The 19,857-nt window shown below is 44.7% G+C and overlaps 8 protein-coding genes across 8 annotated transcripts in view; 6 read left to right on the top strand and 2 right to left on the bottom strand. All coding sequences in view use genetic code 12, as the record gives it.

Annotated features, from left to right (window-relative positions):
* Positions 1-166: 166 nt before the first annotated feature.
* Positions 167-1,717, top strand: LODBEIA_P28090 (uncharacterized protein; the record flags this gene model as incomplete). Its single annotated transcript, XM_066972849.1, has 1 exon — positions 167-1,717. The coding sequence occupies one exon, from the start codon at positions 167-169 to the stop codon at positions 1,715-1,717; it is 1,551 nt and encodes a 516-aa protein (XP_066829747.1).
* Positions 1,718-2,885: 1,168 nt separating this feature from the next.
* LODBEIA_P28080 (uncharacterized protein) lies at positions 2,886-4,349 on the top strand (the record flags this gene model as incomplete). Its single annotated transcript, XM_066972848.1, has 1 exon — positions 2,886-4,349. One exon carries the CDS (start codon positions 2,886-2,888, stop codon positions 4,347-4,349), a length of 1,464 nt encoding a protein of 487 aa, XP_066829746.1.
* A 305-nt stretch (positions 4,350-4,654) lies between these two features.
* Positions 4,655-6,958, top strand: LODBEIA_P28070 (uncharacterized protein; the record flags this gene model as incomplete). The annotated part of the gene is made up of 1 exon (XM_066972847.1): positions 4,655-6,958. One exon carries the CDS (start codon positions 4,655-4,657, stop codon positions 6,956-6,958), a length of 2,304 nt encoding a protein of 767 aa, XP_066829745.1.
* A 2,464-nt stretch (positions 6,959-9,422) lies between these two features.
* On the top strand, positions 9,423-10,913 carry LODBEIA_P28060 (uncharacterized protein; the record flags this gene model as incomplete). Its single annotated transcript, XM_066972846.1, has 1 exon — positions 9,423-10,913. One exon carries the CDS (start codon positions 9,423-9,425, stop codon positions 10,911-10,913), a length of 1,491 nt encoding a protein of 496 aa, XP_066829744.1.
* A 388-nt stretch (positions 10,914-11,301) lies between these two features.
* On the top strand, positions 11,302-12,507 carry LODBEIA_P28050 (uncharacterized protein; the record flags this gene model as incomplete). The annotated part of the gene is made up of 1 exon (XM_066972845.1): positions 11,302-12,507. The coding sequence occupies one exon, from the start codon at positions 11,302-11,304 to the stop codon at positions 12,505-12,507; it is 1,206 nt and encodes a 401-aa protein (XP_066829743.1).
* A 4,116-nt stretch (positions 12,508-16,623) lies between these two features.
* LODBEIA_P28040 (uncharacterized protein) lies at positions 16,624-17,679 on the top strand (the record flags this gene model as incomplete). Its single annotated transcript, XM_066972844.1, has 1 exon — positions 16,624-17,679. One exon carries the CDS (start codon positions 16,624-16,626, stop codon positions 17,677-17,679), a length of 1,056 nt encoding a protein of 351 aa, XP_066829742.1.
* A 118-nt stretch (positions 17,680-17,797) lies between these two features.
* Positions 17,798-18,685, bottom strand: LODBEIA_P28030 (uncharacterized protein; the record flags this gene model as incomplete). The annotated part of the gene is made up of 1 exon (XM_066972843.1): positions 17,798-18,685. The coding sequence occupies one exon, from the start codon at positions 18,683-18,685 to the stop codon at positions 17,798-17,800; it is 888 nt and encodes a 295-aa protein (XP_066829741.1).
* A 336-nt stretch (positions 18,686-19,021) lies between these two features.
* LODBEIA_P28020 (uncharacterized protein) overlaps positions 19,022-19,857 on the bottom strand; it is a gene marked incomplete at both ends in the record, with an annotated part of 2,625 nt that continues 1,789 nt past the window's right edge. Inside the window, one exon of the mRNA XM_066972842.1 lies at positions 19,022-19,857. This exon is cut by the window's right edge and continues 1,789 nt beyond it. Coding sequence (XP_066829740.1) covers positions 19,022-19,857 — 836 coding nt within the window.

Genomic DNA, 19,857 nt, shown 5'->3' with positions numbered 1-19,857 from the left:
CCAATAAGTGTGCAAGCTTGATGTATCTGAAAAAACAAAAAAAGAAAGAATATGAGAGAGAATGCCGCGATAAGCCATGATGATCTTTTTGCGCGTTTCTTCGCTTTATTTATCTTTTTGATTTTATTTACTTTTGGGCCGACTCTTTTTCTGCTTTCCACCAAGCATGAACGACGACGCCAACAGGATCAAAGTGGTTGTCAGAGTTCGGCCTCCTCTTCCGAGGGAGCAGGCTGAAGGGGGCTCAGCTTGTAAATCTAAATCACTTGTTCAAATTTCATCAGAAGAAGTTGCCACGGCACATTTGCACCATCCCACGAACCAAACCAAAAAGACGTTTCACTTTGATGATTGCTTTTCCTCTTTTGACAAGAGTGAGTTATCCTACACCGACAATGGAAGCTTCTACGCACGAAATGGTCCCGAACTCATGACTCATTTCTTTGGAGGGTACAATGTCTGCTTTCTAGCGTACGGCCAGACTAGTTCGGGAAAGACTTTTAGCATGATGGGGGAAAAACAGCACCCGGGAATGATTCCTTTGCTCATGCATGACATTTTCAAACAGATGGAAGTGTTGATCGGACAAAAGATTAGTTGTGAGTTGAAAATCTCATACATTGAGATCTATAACGAGCAAGTGCGAGACCTTCTACGAGATTCCGAGATCAAATGCAGGATCAGGGAACATCCGCAAACTGGACCATACGTTGAAAATGTCAAGGAATACTCGGTGACGAGTTACAACCAGTTTGTTAAATTGCTAAACTTGGGCAACGGTATGAGGACCACGGCGCTGACGTCGATGAATGACAAGAGTTCGCGATCGCATGCTGTGATTACTCTCACTTTGAAACAGACGAAATTCGAGCGCGCTTGTTCCACCACCACCACCAATGGTGCCGACTACAATGATGATGATGAATTTGGCGACGCTAGTGAGGAAACGATATCCAATATAAAGCTCGTGGATTTGGCCGGGTCCGAAAGGATGAAAAAGACCAATGTCTACAGTCAACAGGAAAGAGTCAAGGAGGGCGCGTTGATCAACAAGTCATTGACCGTTTTGGGCAGGTGTATCAATTTGCTCGCTACTAAGTCCACCCTCGTGGTACCTTACAGGGACTCCATATTAACATACCTTCTCAAGGAGAATTTGGGGGGCAACTCCAAAACCTGTATGCTCTTTTGTGTGTCGCCGTTTGATTACGAAGAAACCCATCAAACGTTAAGCTATGCAAACGAAGTGAAAAAGATTAGCACCTCGGCAAAGGCCAATAGAACGAAATTGAAAACAGCCCCCATCAACTGGGAAGAGCTCCGAGCAGATGACACTGTGGTGGGGACACTTCGAAGTGAAATCGATAGGCTTGCTGGTGAGTTGACGAAATTGAAAGTTGAAAACGTCCCCCTGCAAGATTCAAAGCAAGATGCAAAAGTTTCCAACTTGTTGGAATATCTAGAGAGGCGTTCTGCGAAACTCGAGTTTGAAAACAAATACTTGAAGCTGCTGTTGTCCATCAAAGACAAGCACATTGTCGAATTGACTAAGCACGTTGATTATTTACACAGGGACTATCAAAGTTTGTACGCTTCTTACCGGGAGAACCAAATGAAACAATTGCAGCAAGCACGCGTGCAGCTCCTTGGTGAAATTGCACAGTGTTGTGAAAGCATGGATAAGGATCTAGAAAGGTTTGATCCGAGCCAATTCTAGCAAGAGGTTTGCTGGTGGTCTGTTGACTACAAAAAAAAAAAAATCGCGGTTTTTCAACTTTATGGCGACAGTGTAGATTGGACAAATGAGATACAATGCACTCCCGTGATTTCAAAGGCACGCAAGATTCTAAAGAAAACAGTTTTTTGCAAGTCAAAGCGTACATGCATGCGATACAGAATGGCTGAGTTGTCACAAATGTCAATGTCTGACTCACTGACCACGGTCGAAAATTTGATTGAAGCTTAGGCCGAAGGGTCTACATATGGCAATTGAGATCCGCCTTGCCGCATTCTCCATCTTCAAAAAGCTGAATGCCCTGCGGTCCAAAATAATCTGTGTCTATGTGTAATTACTAGTTTATTCGAGGGACTATATAGCATTGGAAGTAGAAAAAGTTGCGTTATATACCTTGTTGACGCCAAACACTTGCAGCTGTAATCGGTTCATTCAACGTTTGCTCATGATAGTCGATGATAAAGTACGACGCTACCAGACGTTGAAATTCGTTACAACCACGAAGGCAAGGAGTAAAGCAATGGTGCAATTCACAGACAATGTACGGACAATTTAACAAAAGAGTAAGGTGTACAACTAAAGGGCATCTTTCACGCTGAAGGGGATGGTGGGCCCAAAAAACAAACTTGAGCTAGTAAGGGGAAGGAGCCTGAGGAGAAAGAGAGAGGCGAGTATAGGTGCGTTCGTGGCGACGTGGCGTGGAGATAAGGTATCCCACCATCCAGGGCTTATGATAACACTTCACGGGTTGTAAAGAACTCAACCCTTGAAACTCTCGATACTTTTTTGCTCAAATTTCGACTTTTTGGCTTCCCCGCCGGGAATAAGCTCAGTGCTCTTTGCTACCGGTGGCACGGTTGATACGGCCTAATACAACGTGCATTGACAATGTGTGGGGAAGCGTGCTGAAGTGCGCTCAAGGGAGAGTAGAGTTGAGAGTTTCGTATATATGCCAAACTGTAGAGATTTGATATTATTTTACTTCACTTTTTGACTTTGCCTGTTTGTCTTTTTGAAAGGGAGGAAAATAACCGAAGTGGAAAGAAGACAAGAAAGAGAGAGCGAGTGAGTGAGCCCTGGCAATTATCACCAAAAAATCCCACACTTTTCTACTTATATCCCGGGAATCCTATTAGTGCTACGTAACAGGATGTCGTTGCCAGATGAAAGCTCCTTTGGAGACTCTGTCCAAAATGCGGTACGGCAAGCCGTGGCAGACCAGAAACCGTTATTCGTGTTCTTAAAAGACCTGACCAACACGGACTTGAATCAACAACTTCTAAACAAGTATCTTTCATCATTGCCGGCGGAGAAGCTCAAAGAGAAGTTTATTCTTTTGAAACTAACACACGGCACACCGGACTTTGGGTATTTTGAACAACTTTTCAGCAGTTTGGTGGTACCCAGTTTTTGCGTGGTGATCCAGGGGAAATTGCAACACATACTAAGCAACGAAGGGAGCACTGAAGATTTTGAAAAGCTAATTGGCGAGATGGGAGTCGAGAGATTAAACCAACAAGAAGCGGTTGCTTCTGCATCAGCTGCAGAGACATCAAACAACAACACACTGGAGTCGCGAAGACCTCCACATGAACTGCAACCACTGTCACGGCCATCTACTAGCACCACCAACAACGCCAACTCCAGCACAAGTCCTCAGCAGGTACTCAGTCCACACGAAAAGACTGTATTGAGACACAAGGAAATTATTGCCGAACAAAGGCGAAGCCAGATGCAGGAAAAAAAGCGGCTACGAGATCTATTGGAAGCCGACAGGAGAGAGATGCATAGCAGAATGAGAGCAGAGCAGAGACAGAATGATAAAAGCTTACCAGAATCGGGTCGAAACATGGGAACGGGAACGGGACCGAACCATGCCAGAAACGTTTCTTCTTCCTTGTGCACGTTGGCAATCAAACTCTTTGATGGAAGCACCATTCGACACGAGTTTGAGTCGCAGCAAACTTTGACCGATGTACGAAATTACCTCGACGAAGAAATCAAGGTGATTCCATCGACTGGGAAATTGCCCGCGTTTGCAACTACATTCCAGCCCACGGGCTATCAATTCCATAGACCTACTTTGCCAAGAATCACCTACTCGGAAGAGCAAGAGTCGTCGTCGCTTCAAAAACTCGACTTGACACCCAGATCCATCCTCATCTTGAAGCCGACTTATAACGACCCCAGCGCTGGAGATGTTGCTCCCGATGGAGAGAAACTCGGAGTCATCAGAAGCATTTACCGAGGAGTGAGAAGATTAGGGTCGGCGCTTTACTCGTTCTTTGACTATGGTGTCGACGATGTACACCATTACGAAGGCGAGCATCCCGCTAATGCTCCTCCTGACCACGTTTTAGATTTGCCTTACCCAGTTGCCCCTGGTCTCTTGTCTGTCGGTGACAGAGCATTATCTTCATCTTTGATCAGCATTGAAACAGATGATCGAGACTCAACTGCTGCTCCCGAATCAAGGCCAACGGAATCCAGATCATCTACGCCGCGTTCATTTTCCCTGAACCGAATCCAAACTGTGCACGATTCAAATGAAATTCGGAGGATCGATACTTACAATGGCAATAGCATCAACTTGAATGAACGAGATGATGAATGAAAAAAAAAAAAATTTCCTTTCTTTTCCTTTTCTAATTTTACTCCCATGCAGTGGAGATACAAACAGGAGATACAAACAGGAGATACAAACAGGAGATATAAACAAGGCTGTTATGTTGTGTTCTTGCTTTTTTTTGTTTGTTTGTTCTTATCTATCAAGTATTGCAATTTTACATCATTTTTTTCAGCCCCCCATGTCTATTATACGCGGTTTTATTTTTATTTTTTTTGCTTTATTTGTTCAAGATACAGAATCTCTCTTTTTTTTTCATTTATTTGATTTTTATTTTCCACATTTGCAGTGTAATGGACCGCCAGAGTTTGGAAAACTTGCTCCGTTTCCGGGGCTACGGTCAGGACGGGGTCGTTCCAGATGCATCGGTGCTAACATGTGGCTGCCTCGCGTCAGAGATCGAGTTTCAAGCACGGGACACCCAGCAGTGTCCCAATTGCGGCGCATCCAACGTCTCGATATTGGCCGAAGTGAAACCATTGCGGGACCTCTATCATCTAATTCAAATATCGCGCAGTCAATCGTACAAGGAGAAGCGGCGACGATCGTCTTCGAAGAAGAGCGTGCGTGGCGCAGAGGAGTGCGCTACGTCGTCGCCGCTGCATGCCGTAACGCAGCAGACGGACTCGACGGACCTTCTCACTTTGTTCCACAAATTCGCCAAAGAAGAGCAGCTTGGTGGTGGTGGTGGTGGTAGTGGTGGCACGGTAAAGGTGCAGGAAAATACGAATGTGGCTGTTCCCATGGACATTGTCGCGCAAAAGAAGCAGAACCCGACATCGATGGAGACTCAATTGACATCGTCTTTGCCGTCGTCGCTGTCGCTCAACTCGGCGTCGATCTCGCCGAACCAGCGACGGTACGGATTGGAGTCTTTATCGATTAATAAAACCGACTTTGACACGTTGCTTGAGCACGTGAGCGAGCAAAAGGAGTATAATTTCAGTAAATGCTTCCCTTTCCATCGGAAATTGATCTCGTTCCCTACCCAGCAGATGAAATTGAATTTGGGTGCAATCAACCCTTTCAAACTGGCGTCGTCGGGGATCAAAAGGGCAATCAGCTCATCCATTATATCCTACTTGGACTTTAAGCGCGGAGTTGAAGTCACGCGGTTTGCAATAGTGAATGAGAAACGATGGGAGTTGTACGAATACGTTACTCCCATGAGAGATGCGGATACCTCGAGAAATATCAAACCAAAGCTTATATGCTGTGGGAGACTGACGGGTGAATACGGTGAGAATGCAGCCAATTTGAAACAGCCCGAGATACCGGGAGCTAGAGAATCTGTCAAGAGGAATGACTTTAACAATCCCGGTGGCGACGATAAACTGTCAGGGGTTGATTTGAGAAAGCGACTTTCCTCGTGGGACCAACTGTTTTGCCAGCTTACAAAGTCGTTTTTGGTAATCTCGGGAACAAAAGGGCTATTACGAGTGTTGAATGTCGACCCCGACTCCAGCCTAGGCGTCAGCCCCGAGGTCGAGCGTGGAGTTGGAAATAGTGCTGGAGCTGGAAGTCAAGCTGAGGGGTATGAACTTGGTGAGCCCATATACACCTACTTGACAGATTTCCCCATAAGATGCTTTGCCATTGCCCCCAACGAGAGTTTAATCGCCTGTGGTCTTACAGCAAGGGAGCGGATCTCGGATAAGGAACAGCCGTTTATCGTTTTGCATCGCATGGTCAAACGCGGCGAGGAGGCTCCTGCTCGCGTCAGATTCATTGACCCAATCACAATCACGGTACCCTATCGTGACCCCATAAAGATCATCCGATTCAACGCATCTTCATCGCACCTCATCTGCGCTACAGTGTGGGAATCGCGGTACATCATCATCAAGTTGAAAAGCGAGCGCCAATCCGACTACAAGAAACCAAGGTTGATCTGGACCGACGTGGTGTTTAAGGCCAGCCGACGCAACCAAGAAGGCGGCGGCGGCGGCGCCTCCTACTATGGCGAGGAGAGCCTTTCACGAGCCGACGAGCTCATGATGACCGATGAAGGAACCACCGATATCCAATTCGAAAACACAAAGCCCGATGCCATAGTGATTGCCTCGTGCTCCTTGAACCTCCGTCCGCCGTTGTTGATACGACTAGAAGGCGCGAAATTCAACAACTCGAGCCAAGTTGCAATGGACTTTGACCAGTATAGCGCGGCGAGATCGTTTGCTAGCAGCAATGGCATCGAGGACCACGACGCCGACGCGTCAAACATCACCGCGTCGGAAGTCATGGTGCGCCTACCGGAGGTTGGATCTTCTATCCACCGAATCGCGGTGTCGCCACGAGGCGATGGCATTGTGTTTTTAGACAAGGACGGCAAACTTTTCCTCGTCTCGCTTCCTGGCGCCACCATGGCGGCGGCGTCGACATCATCGTCATCATCATCCACTAAAAAGGTGATTGTGTTGCTAGGCGAAGTAGCTAACGCGGAGAGGTTTAGCGAGGCGGCCTCGGTGCGGTTCTCGGCCGATGGCGGCCGAATCTTCACTTTGGACCGCAAGGGAGTATTTTCCGTGTTTGACTTTACCAAAGGTGTGCCAGGTGAAGACTTGGATGTGGTGAAATGTAAGATTATCAGCTTATAGAGGAGACGGAAATGTATTCTGCAGCAATTTTTTTTTTCCTTTGCACTTTGGGCGTAGCAAACTTCACTTTGAGGGAAGTTATCACGTCTCGGGTTCTTGATGGCCTCTTGTGTATTGTATTGTATGCGGAGCCAAAGAGGCCCGCCGCGAGACTCTTGGCCTTGCAAATTGCGCACAGCAATGATAAAAAAAAAACCAGAGAACACCGACCCATCTTTGGTTATTTGAAAGAGCTACAAAAAATTCTGGAAAAACTTGGGTCAAAATTTGTAAATTACATGCAATTTATATATGAACAAAATAGCTACTGTTAAATCAAGAACCCCCCCCCTTCTTAACCGGCAATGTGTTTTTTTTTTTTTTTATTTTTCGTTATTTGTACATTTCCTCTGCGTGTGTGTGTTTGAGCTAGGTTGAGGTCCGCGATAGATAGAACATGGCTTCAATCTACCGCGTGAATATGATATAAATAGCATAAATCATCCCTGGCACCCAACCAAGAATGGTCAACAACAAACAAAGCCACGTAGGCGAGGCGCAACCAACTTCCATAAAGACTCCCAAAGGTGGAAGGAAACAAGCAACTAGTAACTTGATGATATCACTGCAAGTAAATGGCATTTTCGTATTTTTCTCTCTCTCTTAAAGCTGTGCCTGTAAGGATGGGTGATTGAAGTGTTTCTTTTGGAAATGGAAAAACAAAAAAGACCGGGCTTAGCGGGATGCAATCGAATAGAGGAAGCGGGAGGGAAGAAAAAGGTAAGGAACGGGGATTGGAATCTTATTTATACTGGACTTGAACCTTCCTTCTTGCCAACGTCTCCGCCCCGCCCTCCTAGTTGTGCGTGTGGTTTAAGGAAGTATATAGGGGGGGTGGGCGGTGCGGCTCATGTGTCTCTTTCTTGTTCTGTGTGTCTCTATTGTTGCTTTAAATTTTGAGGGGTGCTCGCTTTTACATGATCTTCCAAGGCGAAGCAAGCTTGCAACCGTACTTGAGTTTGAGAATATAACCCCCCTCCAATGCTCTTGCAACTTGGTTTTGGAGTGGAATTTCTGTACACACGCTCTTGAGCTTAACCTTGCAGCGTCTTCCCGCTGCAGCAATGCAGTCAGTTGCTTACTGAGCAAAAAGCTGACTCAATCTGCTTTTTATTAATCTCCTCGATAACACCCGTGTAGGCGGTGTGGTTGGTTATTAACAATAGTACCAGTAAGTATTTTGGATTAACTGGGGGGTTCTGCCGCGCGTGGGCGATTATCGCCTGAACCGCAAACGAGCTGAGAAACATGACTGACCCACTTCGCTTAGAGGGTCTTTTTTTTTTGCAATTGTACAAGCCCCAGAAGTCGTTTGCCAAGAGGGAAAAAAGAAACCTTGAACGGGGAAATTGTTGAAGGTCCATCTCGCATTGCAAAGCCTTGCTGTTGTTGCACCAGTAGCAAGCCAAAAAAAAAAATTAAAAAAAAAAAAAAATTTGGTGCAAATCCATGACGAGTATCAGAGACTATGACGCAACGTGAGGCTGTGAGAGAGCGAGTCCAGGACCCAACACTCGGTGATGCGTGCCGCGTTTCAATGGTAGTTGCTCTCCATGGGGATGTAGGGAGGATAGTTTTTTTGTTTTTCTAATACTGAAGCTTTCTACTTGAGAAATATCTGGTCAGGAGTTTGATAAGGCGCATGTATGTACGGTGAGTTTACTTCCCCTTCGACAGTGACATGTGGCGTGGCAATTCTTTACTATAGAAAAACTCAAGGACCGTTGGTTGGTGGTAATCTATTTCGATTAGTATTTGATGAGATGTGCCTCTGTCTTGCTCCTCAGTTCGATCTCCAGTAGAGAAAGAGAAAGAGAGAGAGAGAGAGAGAGAGAAAGAGAGAGAGAGAGAGCACGTGACTTTCACGTGACCAAATGAAAAGTGCGAGTTCCAGCGGCTGTCCTTTTTTTTTTGTTGTTTTGCACCAAGATATAATCCCATGGACTCCCTCACACGTATACCGATGCTATGAGATCAACTTCTCATAAAAAACAGACTTCCATTCCCCGCCATCTTGGCCCAACGGTAAACCTGAACTTAGTCTAGCTACCGGGCCCCGATATTCAGCGCGGTGTAAATGTATTTGAATCAACACTTTTAGAAAAGCTGTGCAAGTTTTTGCTATCACGGTTTAACTCGATAGGTCCCACAAACAGGTATAACGTAGTCAGGGTGCTGATGGCTCCCAGAGCTTATCCTCCTAGGTTGACGGCCGTCAGCCTCTCACGAGCACCTCCCCTGCTTTGAAGCAGCTACAACTACTTTCACTATAACGAATACTTCTGGTTCAGCGCCGCACTCTAACTGGATCGGGATGAGTAATTTCTCTCTGTGTGTGAAAAAAAAAAAAAATTGTCAAACGGTAATCTCAAACCTTCGACTATTGACGAATCACGAAAATAAACCACACACACCCATACAGACCATGTCTGATTTGCTGTCAAAGATCTTGAAATTGGTCGACTCCAACAATGGCGTGATTCAAAACACTTTGCAAGCGCCCGAGCTTTCGAGCATAGACTCCAACACATTGCATTCGGCATTATCATCGCTATGGTCCAAGGAAATGGTCAATTTCTCCAAGATCGAGCAGGATCAATGGGTATTGACCAAAGAGGCCGAGCAGTACTTGGAGGCTGGCGCCACACCCGAAGTACAAGTTGCCGATGAAGTGTTGAAGGCTTTGGGAGGGTTGACGATTTCCCAGTTGAAGGACAAGTTGGGGCCCGTGGGGATTGTGGGCCAGGGCAAAGCTTTCAAGAACAAATGGTTGAGCAAAGATGGAGACAAATTAGTTGCCCAAGTGAAGGAGTTGCCGGCGGACACCGTGTTGGACGAGCTTAAACTCATCAAGCAAAATAAAACACTAGAGGATAAAAAGGAATTGGCCGAGTTGAAAAAGAGGAAATTAATCAACTTGACCAAGATTGTCGGTTACAAGATTGAAAAGGGACCGAAATTTGCCTTGGAGATTGTCAATCTTGAAACCGACATCACCTCCGACATGATCATGAATCAATCGTGGAAAACAGCACAATTCAAGCCATACAACTTCAACTCTGAAGGTGTTTATCCGCAATCGGGAGCATTGCATCCATTGAACAAAGTGCGCGAGGAATTTAGACAGATTTTCTTTTCAATGGGCTTCACCGAAATGCCATCCAACCAGTACGTTGAATCTGGATTTTGGAATTTCGACGCCTTGTTTGTGCCTCAACAACATCCGGCAAGAGATTTGCAGGATACTTTCTACTTGAAAGATCCAGTTAAGGCCAAGGAGCCCGAGGATAAACAATACTGGAACAATGTCAAAGTGGTGCACCAAGAGGGCAAGTACGGCTCCATCGGCTACAGGTACCCTTGGAGTGCCGACGAATCGTTGAGAATGGTTTTGAGGACCCATACAACCGCGATATCGTCAGCGTTGCTTTTCCAATTAGCCAAGGACCCCAAACCCACTCGATTATTCTCTATTGATCGAGTTTTTAGAAACGAAGCTGTCGACGCCACCCACTTGGCTGAATTCCACCAAGTTGAAGGTGTCATTGCCGGGTACGACATCACCTTGGGTGACTTGATTGGCTTTATGGACGACTTTTTTGGCAAGATGGGAGTTGACAATTTAAGATTCAAAGCGGCTTACAACCCATACACCGAGCCTTCGTTGGAAATCTTTGCCTACCACAAGGGATTAAAGAAATGGGTTGAGATTGGAAACTCTGGTATGTTTAGACCCGAGATGTTGGAAACCATGGGACTTCCTTCCAACTTGCGTGTTTTAGGATGGGGGCTTTCATTGGAGAGACCAACAATGATCAAGTACGGTGTTTCCAACATCAGAGAGTTATTGGGCCACAAGGTCTCCTTGGACTTTATTGAATCGAACCCAGCAGCCAGATTGGATGAGTTGTTGTAGTAGAGAAAGAAAGAGAACCGAGGTATATATAGAAAGAGGTTAGATGAACAAATGTAGATGAACTTATTTTTTGGTTTTTTTTTTCATGAAAATGAAATTAAGCTTGGACTAATAGCTTTTCAATGTTTCAAGGCCCCAAAACTCCTTTTGAAACCAAGTGATGTCCTCCATCCCTAGTTTCTCCCTCTGATTTTGGGGCTGATTTGGTGGTGGGTACGTCGAGATGGTAATATGATGGCATGTAGCCTCTCTCCACCACTTTTTATTTTCTATTTTTTTTTTTGCAATAGACGAAAAATTCACCACAAACCAAGTTGACCACCAACGCTAAAAGCCACCATCACAAGCACCACCACCTCCACCATTATCACTACCATTACCACCACTGATGGACAGCCTGTTTAGCAACGAAAACGACCCGCAGATAACTCAACCCCCATCCCATCCGAATCAAGAGGATGTCGGGACTCCACTGGTGGAATCACGCGAAGCATCAACATCAGCATCAGGATCAACAACAGCAAGTGGTGGAGTTAAAAGCAGCACCCCCGTGATCAACGACTTTACATGTCATTGGAAAAACTGCCGACACCCCAACCACAATGACTTGACGAACGTCGTGAACCACGTGAACAATGTCCACATTGGAGCGATGCAGCCACAACCAAACACCATCAAATATATTTGCTATTGGGAAGGCTGTGCTAGATTTGGCATTGAGCAGCCTAGTCGATTCGCCTTGATCCTGCATTGTCGTACTCACACCGGTGAGAAACCATTCTTTTGCACCATACCTGAATGCGAGAAACACTTCACGCGGTCGGACGCGTTGACTAAGCACATCAAGGGAGTTCACGATTTGCACAACGTCAAGGACCAGTTGAACGCGATGAAAGAAAAAGCTCGGAAATTGCAGTGTGATTACGGGTTTGATGTCGAGCATCTTGGCGAGGAAGAGTACATTAAGATGATTCAAGGTGATTTTGAAATCAAGACCCCGTGGTGGTTTACGCAGCAAGCGGTTGATGTTTTACAACGATGCCAAAAGGGTGAGTTGAATCTGGAGAATTTACCATTTGATTTCACCCAGTACAAGTTGGCCAATGCGAGAATCAAGCATTACTTGAGCCAACAGAATCACGGACAAGAGGGAGATGTGCCGCCGTTTATCACAAACAATGATTCAAATAACGGAGCGGTGAATATCGTTAAAAAGCAGTTGCAGTTTGAAAATCCCGGTAAAAAAAGTGCCGAAATTAATAGCAACAAGATGTTGCAAAAGTTGTCGAGCGACTCGTTGGGTCTCGTTTCGCAGTATCACAAGGACGACACAAGTATAGACAAGATCACCGACTTGGCGTCGTTGAAAGCATTGCATGATAAACTCTTGAACCATTTGAACACGGCGATGAAGATAAACAAAGTGGTTACGAATAAACTCAGTCTGGTCATTTTGGAAAAGAGGAAATTGTGGCTCCGTAATCAGGTTTTGATCGATGCTAATATCGAGATTGGCTTGCCTCCCGAGCACAATGCCCTGGCTCCTCATCGCGTGATGCAGGATAAATACGATAAGGAGATACTACGGGGGTGATTTAGTTGCAACCGAATCAAATTGAATGGTGAAACTCCGCTAAATATGGTTTCCTTTGCTAACAAAGCTTTGCCAGTCAGTGCTCTGTTTTTTATTTTTGGATACGCGTGATTATGATGCAAGAGGCTAAGCAAATGAGACCGAGGCTAGGTCCGAGGACCAAACGAGAAAAGACCTAGAAAAAGTGATGAAAGTTTCGAGTTGCACTAGTCCCTCCGTTTTTTGACCTCTTTGCAAATGATCAGCACATTTTTTTTTCTTCATGTTTCCAAATCTCAACCTTGCCTCTATCGCAACAACGTCTACAAATTTTGCCACTTTAGAATGAAACAACACACAAAGTTACCATTGGCACATTGGCAAGCAGCCCATTGTCAAAGCCAGCTGCAGCCAAGACCTTGGATCAAAGAAATGGTTTCATTTTCCAAGTATCTGATACTTTTGCAACATCTAAACGGTGAAGACATCGAGAAGGAAAGGGCTTCTTTAGCGGCCTTGAAAAAATTTCGGTTTTTTTCTTTTGTTGTATGTTGATGAGATCACGTGGGCCAAAAATGCACTCCATGAAGAAGATAGCAGAAGCTTAACGCAAGTCAAAGTTGCACTCAACTAGACGTAAGTTTAGTCTGGAGACAAAGATATAAGACTTCACCGCTTCTAAAACACAAAGTCAGAGCTGGAAACATATACACATCTCGAGCTGCGGCCAGTACATGTCTGGAAGGAAAATAGGAGAGAGATAGACACGAATACATAATCCTGTCATATAACAACGAGACGTGTTTGCAATTTAATTGACAGTTGTGAGAGATTTAGCAATCTCTGCAGCTATTGCTCCTGGTCCAAGTCAACGTGGAGTTTGAGCCAGTGGAGTGCAACTGCTGGAGTGTTTAGCTCGATGATTCAGCCTGTACACTCTAGGCTAGGTTTAGCCATTGTGAGAGAGTTTTTTAGTGACCTCTAGCGTACGGCGGGATCAAGAAAAAGAAATGCATGCGGCATACGTAACAGCAAGAGGAGTGGTCAAGCACACGCGGACTCTCGGTAAAAATAATTGTGTCCGTGTCCGAGTAGATCCAAGCGATGCAACAAAGTCCAATTGGTCAGATCTTCTTCCCTTTGTCCAAATCTCGTCACACTGAAAATGACCTCCCACAGTCAGATCTCCCAATCTCTTGCTTTCTTTTTCTTCTCTGCTCGTAGGGAAAAAAGAAATGGACACTCTTGAAGCGCAAAGCGCAACTCCCCCAAAGAGAGATTTCACGCCGGAACCAAAGTAAAAATAAAACATGAAATTACCATTTGCCATATTTTCTCATTCCCATTTTCTCCTTAAACCTCCCACTGATGCTCCTTTAAAATTATTTTGCACTGCTGTACTGGTGGACCAGAAAAATTGGGATTGAAAAAACAAAAAAAAAGAAAAGCAAAAGCAAAGGAAACAAAAGAAACAGCAAGTTGCACAACAGGGACTTTTGGATAAATTTTTTGGATGTCGATTCGCCTTATCGTCTTTGGATCAAAAGCCCACTAGGCCATTCTTCCTCCCCTCCTCTCCCCCCCTCCACTTCCCCTCCGATGGTGCGGAAACCTCTTGATCAAAAAAATAAAAAAGAATATGTGTGCATGTATGCCTCGCTCGCTCTTTTTTATCGAAATGCGCATTGTGTAGGCTTTTCTGCCCTAACCACTTTTCAGCACAACTGGCCAATCTCCCTAACCAACTACGAACAGAGTATTAAACGCCAGTGCTGGATTGCGGTGATGATGTGGCGCTACTTGAAAAACACTGCGACACGAGCAACTCATACGCCTACTTACTCCACACTTGCAAAACGCGTGTGCCTTTCTCCTTTTACTCCTTTTTATTGGGCAGGCTCTCTTTCCCGCCAGCCGCTTAGACAACCTCCTACAACTTTGGGGGGGAGGGGTTGTACACGTTGGATATATAAGTATCCAACTGACCACATCAAAACACTTTTCACTGGTAGATCGATCTGCACTCGTCGCTGAGGTATCTACTGAGGGGAAGGCTGCCGCTACTGCTACCGCTATTGCTGCTGCTTGCAACACTTAAAAGACACTTTTTGTCAACATCGACCCGACTGCTGAGCACCAGCATTTTACTTACTCGCAGCCTTATATTATAATTAAACCGCATCTAGTCGCCAGAATAAGACTAGTCCTTGATTTATTATTCCACGACAGCATCAATTCTGCTGATAATAAATATTAAAAAAAACCATCACTTATAATACACCGAGTCTGGTTAAATTGATATCCTATTGCGAAAAGAAAAAAAAGCCCCCCATCAGAGTGAGAACAAAAGGGGACTCAAGAAAAACCAAGAGACCAATTTGAACAACCACCCAACATACAAAGTCATTGCCAGTCGTTGCCTAGACAAATAAAAAAGAGCCCTCTCGAGCGACTCCAGCTCTCTCTCCCCCTGTTCTGCATCTTGTTGCCTGGTTCCATTTGTATCGCCCAATTGCATCGAAAAGGCCCTACCCCTCACTTTAAAGGGGCCAAAGGAAAAGAAAAAAGAATAGCAAAGGGATCAAGACAAAAGGTCCCCACCTAAGCACCTTTTTCTGCAACATAGGTTTGGTCGTCACAAACAACAACAACAACAAAAGAGAACTTTCTCTGCTATCTTGACTACCGAGATCCCACCTTTACTGATTGTAGCTCTCATACATAATACTATCATTACCGTCACCGTCATCACCACCACCATCACCATTATATAATCCACCACATCTTCAACCTAGAAGTAAAAAAAAAAAAAAAATCAACGAAAAAAAAATTTACCATCTATTTTAAAGTGTCTTTGGTTGTAAAGTAACCCCGATTGACTTGATTTTTGTTTAGCTTTAGCTCCAGATCATTCATTCTTCATCAAATTTTATATCCCACTACTACTACTAGCACCATCACCACCACCTCTTGCTTTGCTTTGCTTTGCATTGAGCAATAAAAAAAAGCCAAAAGACCATTTACTACCAAGCCCACTCCTTTCTCATGAGGTTTTTGGTCCGTCTTCTCCTCCAGGCTTTCTCAACCAAACACTCGACGCAGAGTTTTTTATTTCTTTTTTCGTCAAAGCCGCAACGAATTTATTTGGGTTAGCTTTGTGTCCTCGACACCAGTTTGTGACACTTTTAAGGCCTACCATCGCATATCTCATCGGATACATTTTATACCCTGGGGGGGCGGGGGGTAAAGGTATAGAGGCAGCCAGGGAGACAGAGACTGAGACTGGGACTGAGACTGATAGACGGAGACGGGAGAAAGAGAGAACTAGATCCTGGTTAGGAGTATTCCGAGGGATCATCCTATATTCAAAAGCCATTATTGCTTAGCTTTTTTTTTTTTTTTTTTGCAATCCCCCTTCTTGGACCTTACAAGGCGGCGAAAAACCACCTTTACCACTTACCATTACCATCACCATCCAATCCCCTCCCCTCATCTGCCCCCCTCTGTATAACATCACCAAGTATATTTCTTCGCCATCACCGTTAGCGACGACAAGATCCACTAAATTTTGTTCCCCCATTCCTTTTTTTTTTAAACATCACAAGATCCAAGTAATACGTTAAAAATTTATTACCTGCAAGCTAGCCCTTGGCCAAACAAACCCACTAGCTAAATAAGTAACAAAGTTTCTTGCAGAGCATATAAAATATTGACACATTCAGTCCGATCCACAGGTCCTTTACACTCCCCTCCGCATGTCATTTTAAAAATCTATACCACCACCAGCACCGACAATACTACCAGAAAATACAACCATAAAATACTACCATAAAATACTTCCAAACAAATGCTCTTACATATATATATATACATCTATATATCCCGATTGAGTTGATCCACGCTGTCCGAATTTGCTTCATTTTTTCTTTAAAGAAAAAACATAAAAGAGGCAGATAGATATATAAATATCAGAGCCTTGTTCTTTTTGCTTTCGCTACTCCTCGTTTACAATAGCAGGCTAAAAAAAAACATTTTGCATCCTTTGCAACTTCCATTGGGATAGCCATTACCCCCCAGTCCACTTTTGGCTGCAACATATATAATTAATAACAATAACAACAATAGTGAAAGCGAAAGATGGAACTATTGAATGACGAACAGATTGGCGATTTGCTTGAATCTTCATATTTCGAGCAATTCGAAGTCAAGGTCGACAATGATCCCGTGACAACCTCAGGGACAACAACCGCAAACACAACCCCCCATTTACTAGACAAGAATTTCGACTTGTTTAATGAATTCGACATCTACTATGATGACGAGCCGGTCTCGACTTCATCTTCATCCTTCTGGCCCATCACCAGTTACATCCCCGAACCCATCATGGCCACTAGGGCTAATCTGGTCTCTTCCATAATGTCAATGACAACAGCAGCAACAACAACACCAACTTCTGCCACGTTCAGGTGGCACAATCATAATCACAACCAAAGCCAAAGTCAAAACCATAGTCGAAATCATTGCCGCATCCAAAGTCTCGCATCCCCTTTACAAGTGCCAGCTGAACTACAATTGCCTTCAGCAATGCCTCCAGCTTGTGCAACAACAGTGCCTTCGCCGGTACACAATAAAATTAGACCAACTCAACGAAGTAAGTCCTTCGATGCATACAAGTCCAGTGGTGGCGACATTTACTCGTATAATTTCTCGAGTCTTGCCAAAGCTCAACATTCAAAATACAAGGTTCATAAATCTTCTTCTTCGTCGGTCTCAACTACTTCAAATTCGTCGCCCATCATGATGAGAGCACCTTTGAAACCCTGCGTCACAATTGCATCGATAGATACACTAGATAAATTCCAAAAGCTGATGACCATAAACAATGGCAATGCCTATAACAACAACAGCAGCAGCAATAACAACAGCATCAACAATAGTAATAGCATGCCGAAAAAAGTGGGAAATCCCTTTTATAAGCCAGTCACCCGAGCCCAAAAACAGCCCAGTTCTCAACCACAATTGCAACCACAATTGCAACCAGAACCATCAATAAATCTGACAGCATCGGTGAACCTGGCTACACCAATAGAGCCGGACCCAATCTCCACCATGGTGATACCTAACGATCCAGCTCTTTCAAAGACATTCCAACTTGAAGACTGCTTGGTTTTAGAGTCACTATTCGACAGTTAAATAGCTAATAAAGAATCGAAAAAAAAGCAAAAAAAAGCTCAAAAAGATCAAAAAAAAAAAAAAATACACAGGCACACAGACACAGAGACCAACAAACGATATACTAGATTATCTTGTTTTATTGACTCATTTCCACTTTGCCAATCAACGGCTCCAACGCCGTAGGCAATAGTTCTGCAGCATCACCTTTGAACCCCCATGTATTTTTGACTTTACCCAGTTCAACTCTATCGTCGATATCAGTATTGAAAACGGCGACTTTCCCACCTTGATATCTAACTCTCTCGACATAGCTATTGGCAGGATACACGGTGCCACTAGTTCCAATAACCAAAATCAAGTCAACTTTGTTGCCGCCTTCTTCGATGAAGTTGTCAATGTTACGTATAACGTCCAATGGTAACGATTCACCAAACCATACCACCCCGGGGCGTAGCAACTCTTTGCAAACGGGGCACTTCGGTAGCTCGTCTTCGGATAGTGTCTTGACAGGCTCAAAGTGTGGCGATAGCGATGGCTGCAGCACAATTCCATTGCCACCACCGGCACCATGTCCAACATCATCCACCATCAGAGGCACACCTAATGTCTCATTCTCCTCAACGTCATCCATTTCACCTTGGCGACGTCGCTTGCGGTTTCGTTGCGAACTATACTCAAACTGAGTATCCAGCAACAGCGGAGTCAAAGGCTGCTCAAAATTATTGCGTTCAACATAGTTACAGCTGAAACTAGTGCATTTCAAAGTGAACAACGAGCCATGAATCTCATACAACTTGTCCACATGATGATTACTTCGACTCGATAACCCATCGACATTCTGCGTGATGCTAATATATTTAACTTGCGGCAATTGTGAGAGCTTGGCTAGTGCAATGTGTCCTCTATTGGGTCGAGCTTTTAACGCGGCGTATCGACGCCACGAGTAGAATTGCCATACAAGCCCCGGATCAATGTAAAACGCATCTGGCGTGGCCAAGTCTATCAGATTATAGTTCTTCCACATGCCCTGCAGACCTCGAAACACGGGGAGGCCCAGCGACGCGGAGAGACCTGCGCCTACCAAAGCTACTATTTTTTTGCATTTGAGTAAGTGGTCTTGGAATTCTTTCAATTGTTTGTTCATGTCATTTGCGGGGGATGAAAAAAGTGGGGGGTAGATAGGTTAGTTGTTCAGATCGTTACTTAGTTGATTGATTGGTTGAGTTGGTTGTCAGAAATTGGAGGTTGCGATTTTTTTTTGCTACTGTGCGCTTCTCCTTATCAGTCAAAAATACATCGACTTTTACATTTACATTTACTTGTACATTTACATAGTATACATTGCACTTGTTTTATTCACTCACTTTCCATTCTTAATCTTCCAAGCAAGATACTTGGCTGAATGGCCCAACTCCACGCCATTCTTTGTAATGACTCTACACCCTGCAAGTTGTAAAGGTGGAGCTCTGTAAAAAACGGCATCTTCAACAGTTTCACCAGCAGGATTAGTTCGTTGCTTCTTATTCACCAATTTGGTCACTTCACCCAAGCCCCCGTCGACTGCATAAGCAAGCACTCCTCCAGGGTACAAATTGGAGTATGTTGACGCTGTCATGTGGAAACTCCTACCTGCGGGAGTTATATTGCTTGGAGCTGGAGTAGACGTTCTTTTGAAAACTTGACTATGCTGTTGCTGCTGCAACTGGTGCATTTGCTGCTCCTGCAATTTCTTTGCTTGCGATTCTTGCAATTGGTCATGCAACAGCTTGTAACTATTGGGCAAAACTGGCTTTTTGGTTTCCTCTTGCGCGGGGCGACTACTGTACGATGTTGTGCCCTCGGCCCCTCCCGCTGGTGCAAGCTGAGTCAACCCTGGGCTTCTCAATAGCCCAACTGGTGGCTGGCTGGGGACATTTCTCGCTGGTTCATGGTTTGGTGAACCGTGAGGGAGGGCAGGCACCGTTGCATAAACGGCATTTGTTGATCCTCCTCCTCCTTTCAATTGCGAAATAGGGGTGAATAAATAGGCACGGCGACCATTCTTGACATCATCATGCTCGGGAATGGGCACGGTATTGGGACTTGTCGAATACTGACCTAAATCGTCATTGGGAATCGGTGCCGAAATGTAAACTGATCCTCGAAGTGGAGGCGAGCTGGATGTTCCTGGCACCGCGTCAGGGATGGGGTCTCCCA

The sequence above is a fragment of the Lodderomyces beijingensis genome, assembly GCF_963989305.1.
Source record: "Lodderomyces beijingensis strain CBS 14171 genome assembly, chromosome: 3".
NCBI lineage: Eukaryota > Fungi > Ascomycota > Pichiomycetes > Serinales > Debaryomycetaceae > Lodderomyces > Lodderomyces beijingensis.
Note: the sequence above shows the minus strand (reverse complement) of the source record. Positions and strands in the feature narration are given on the sequence as shown.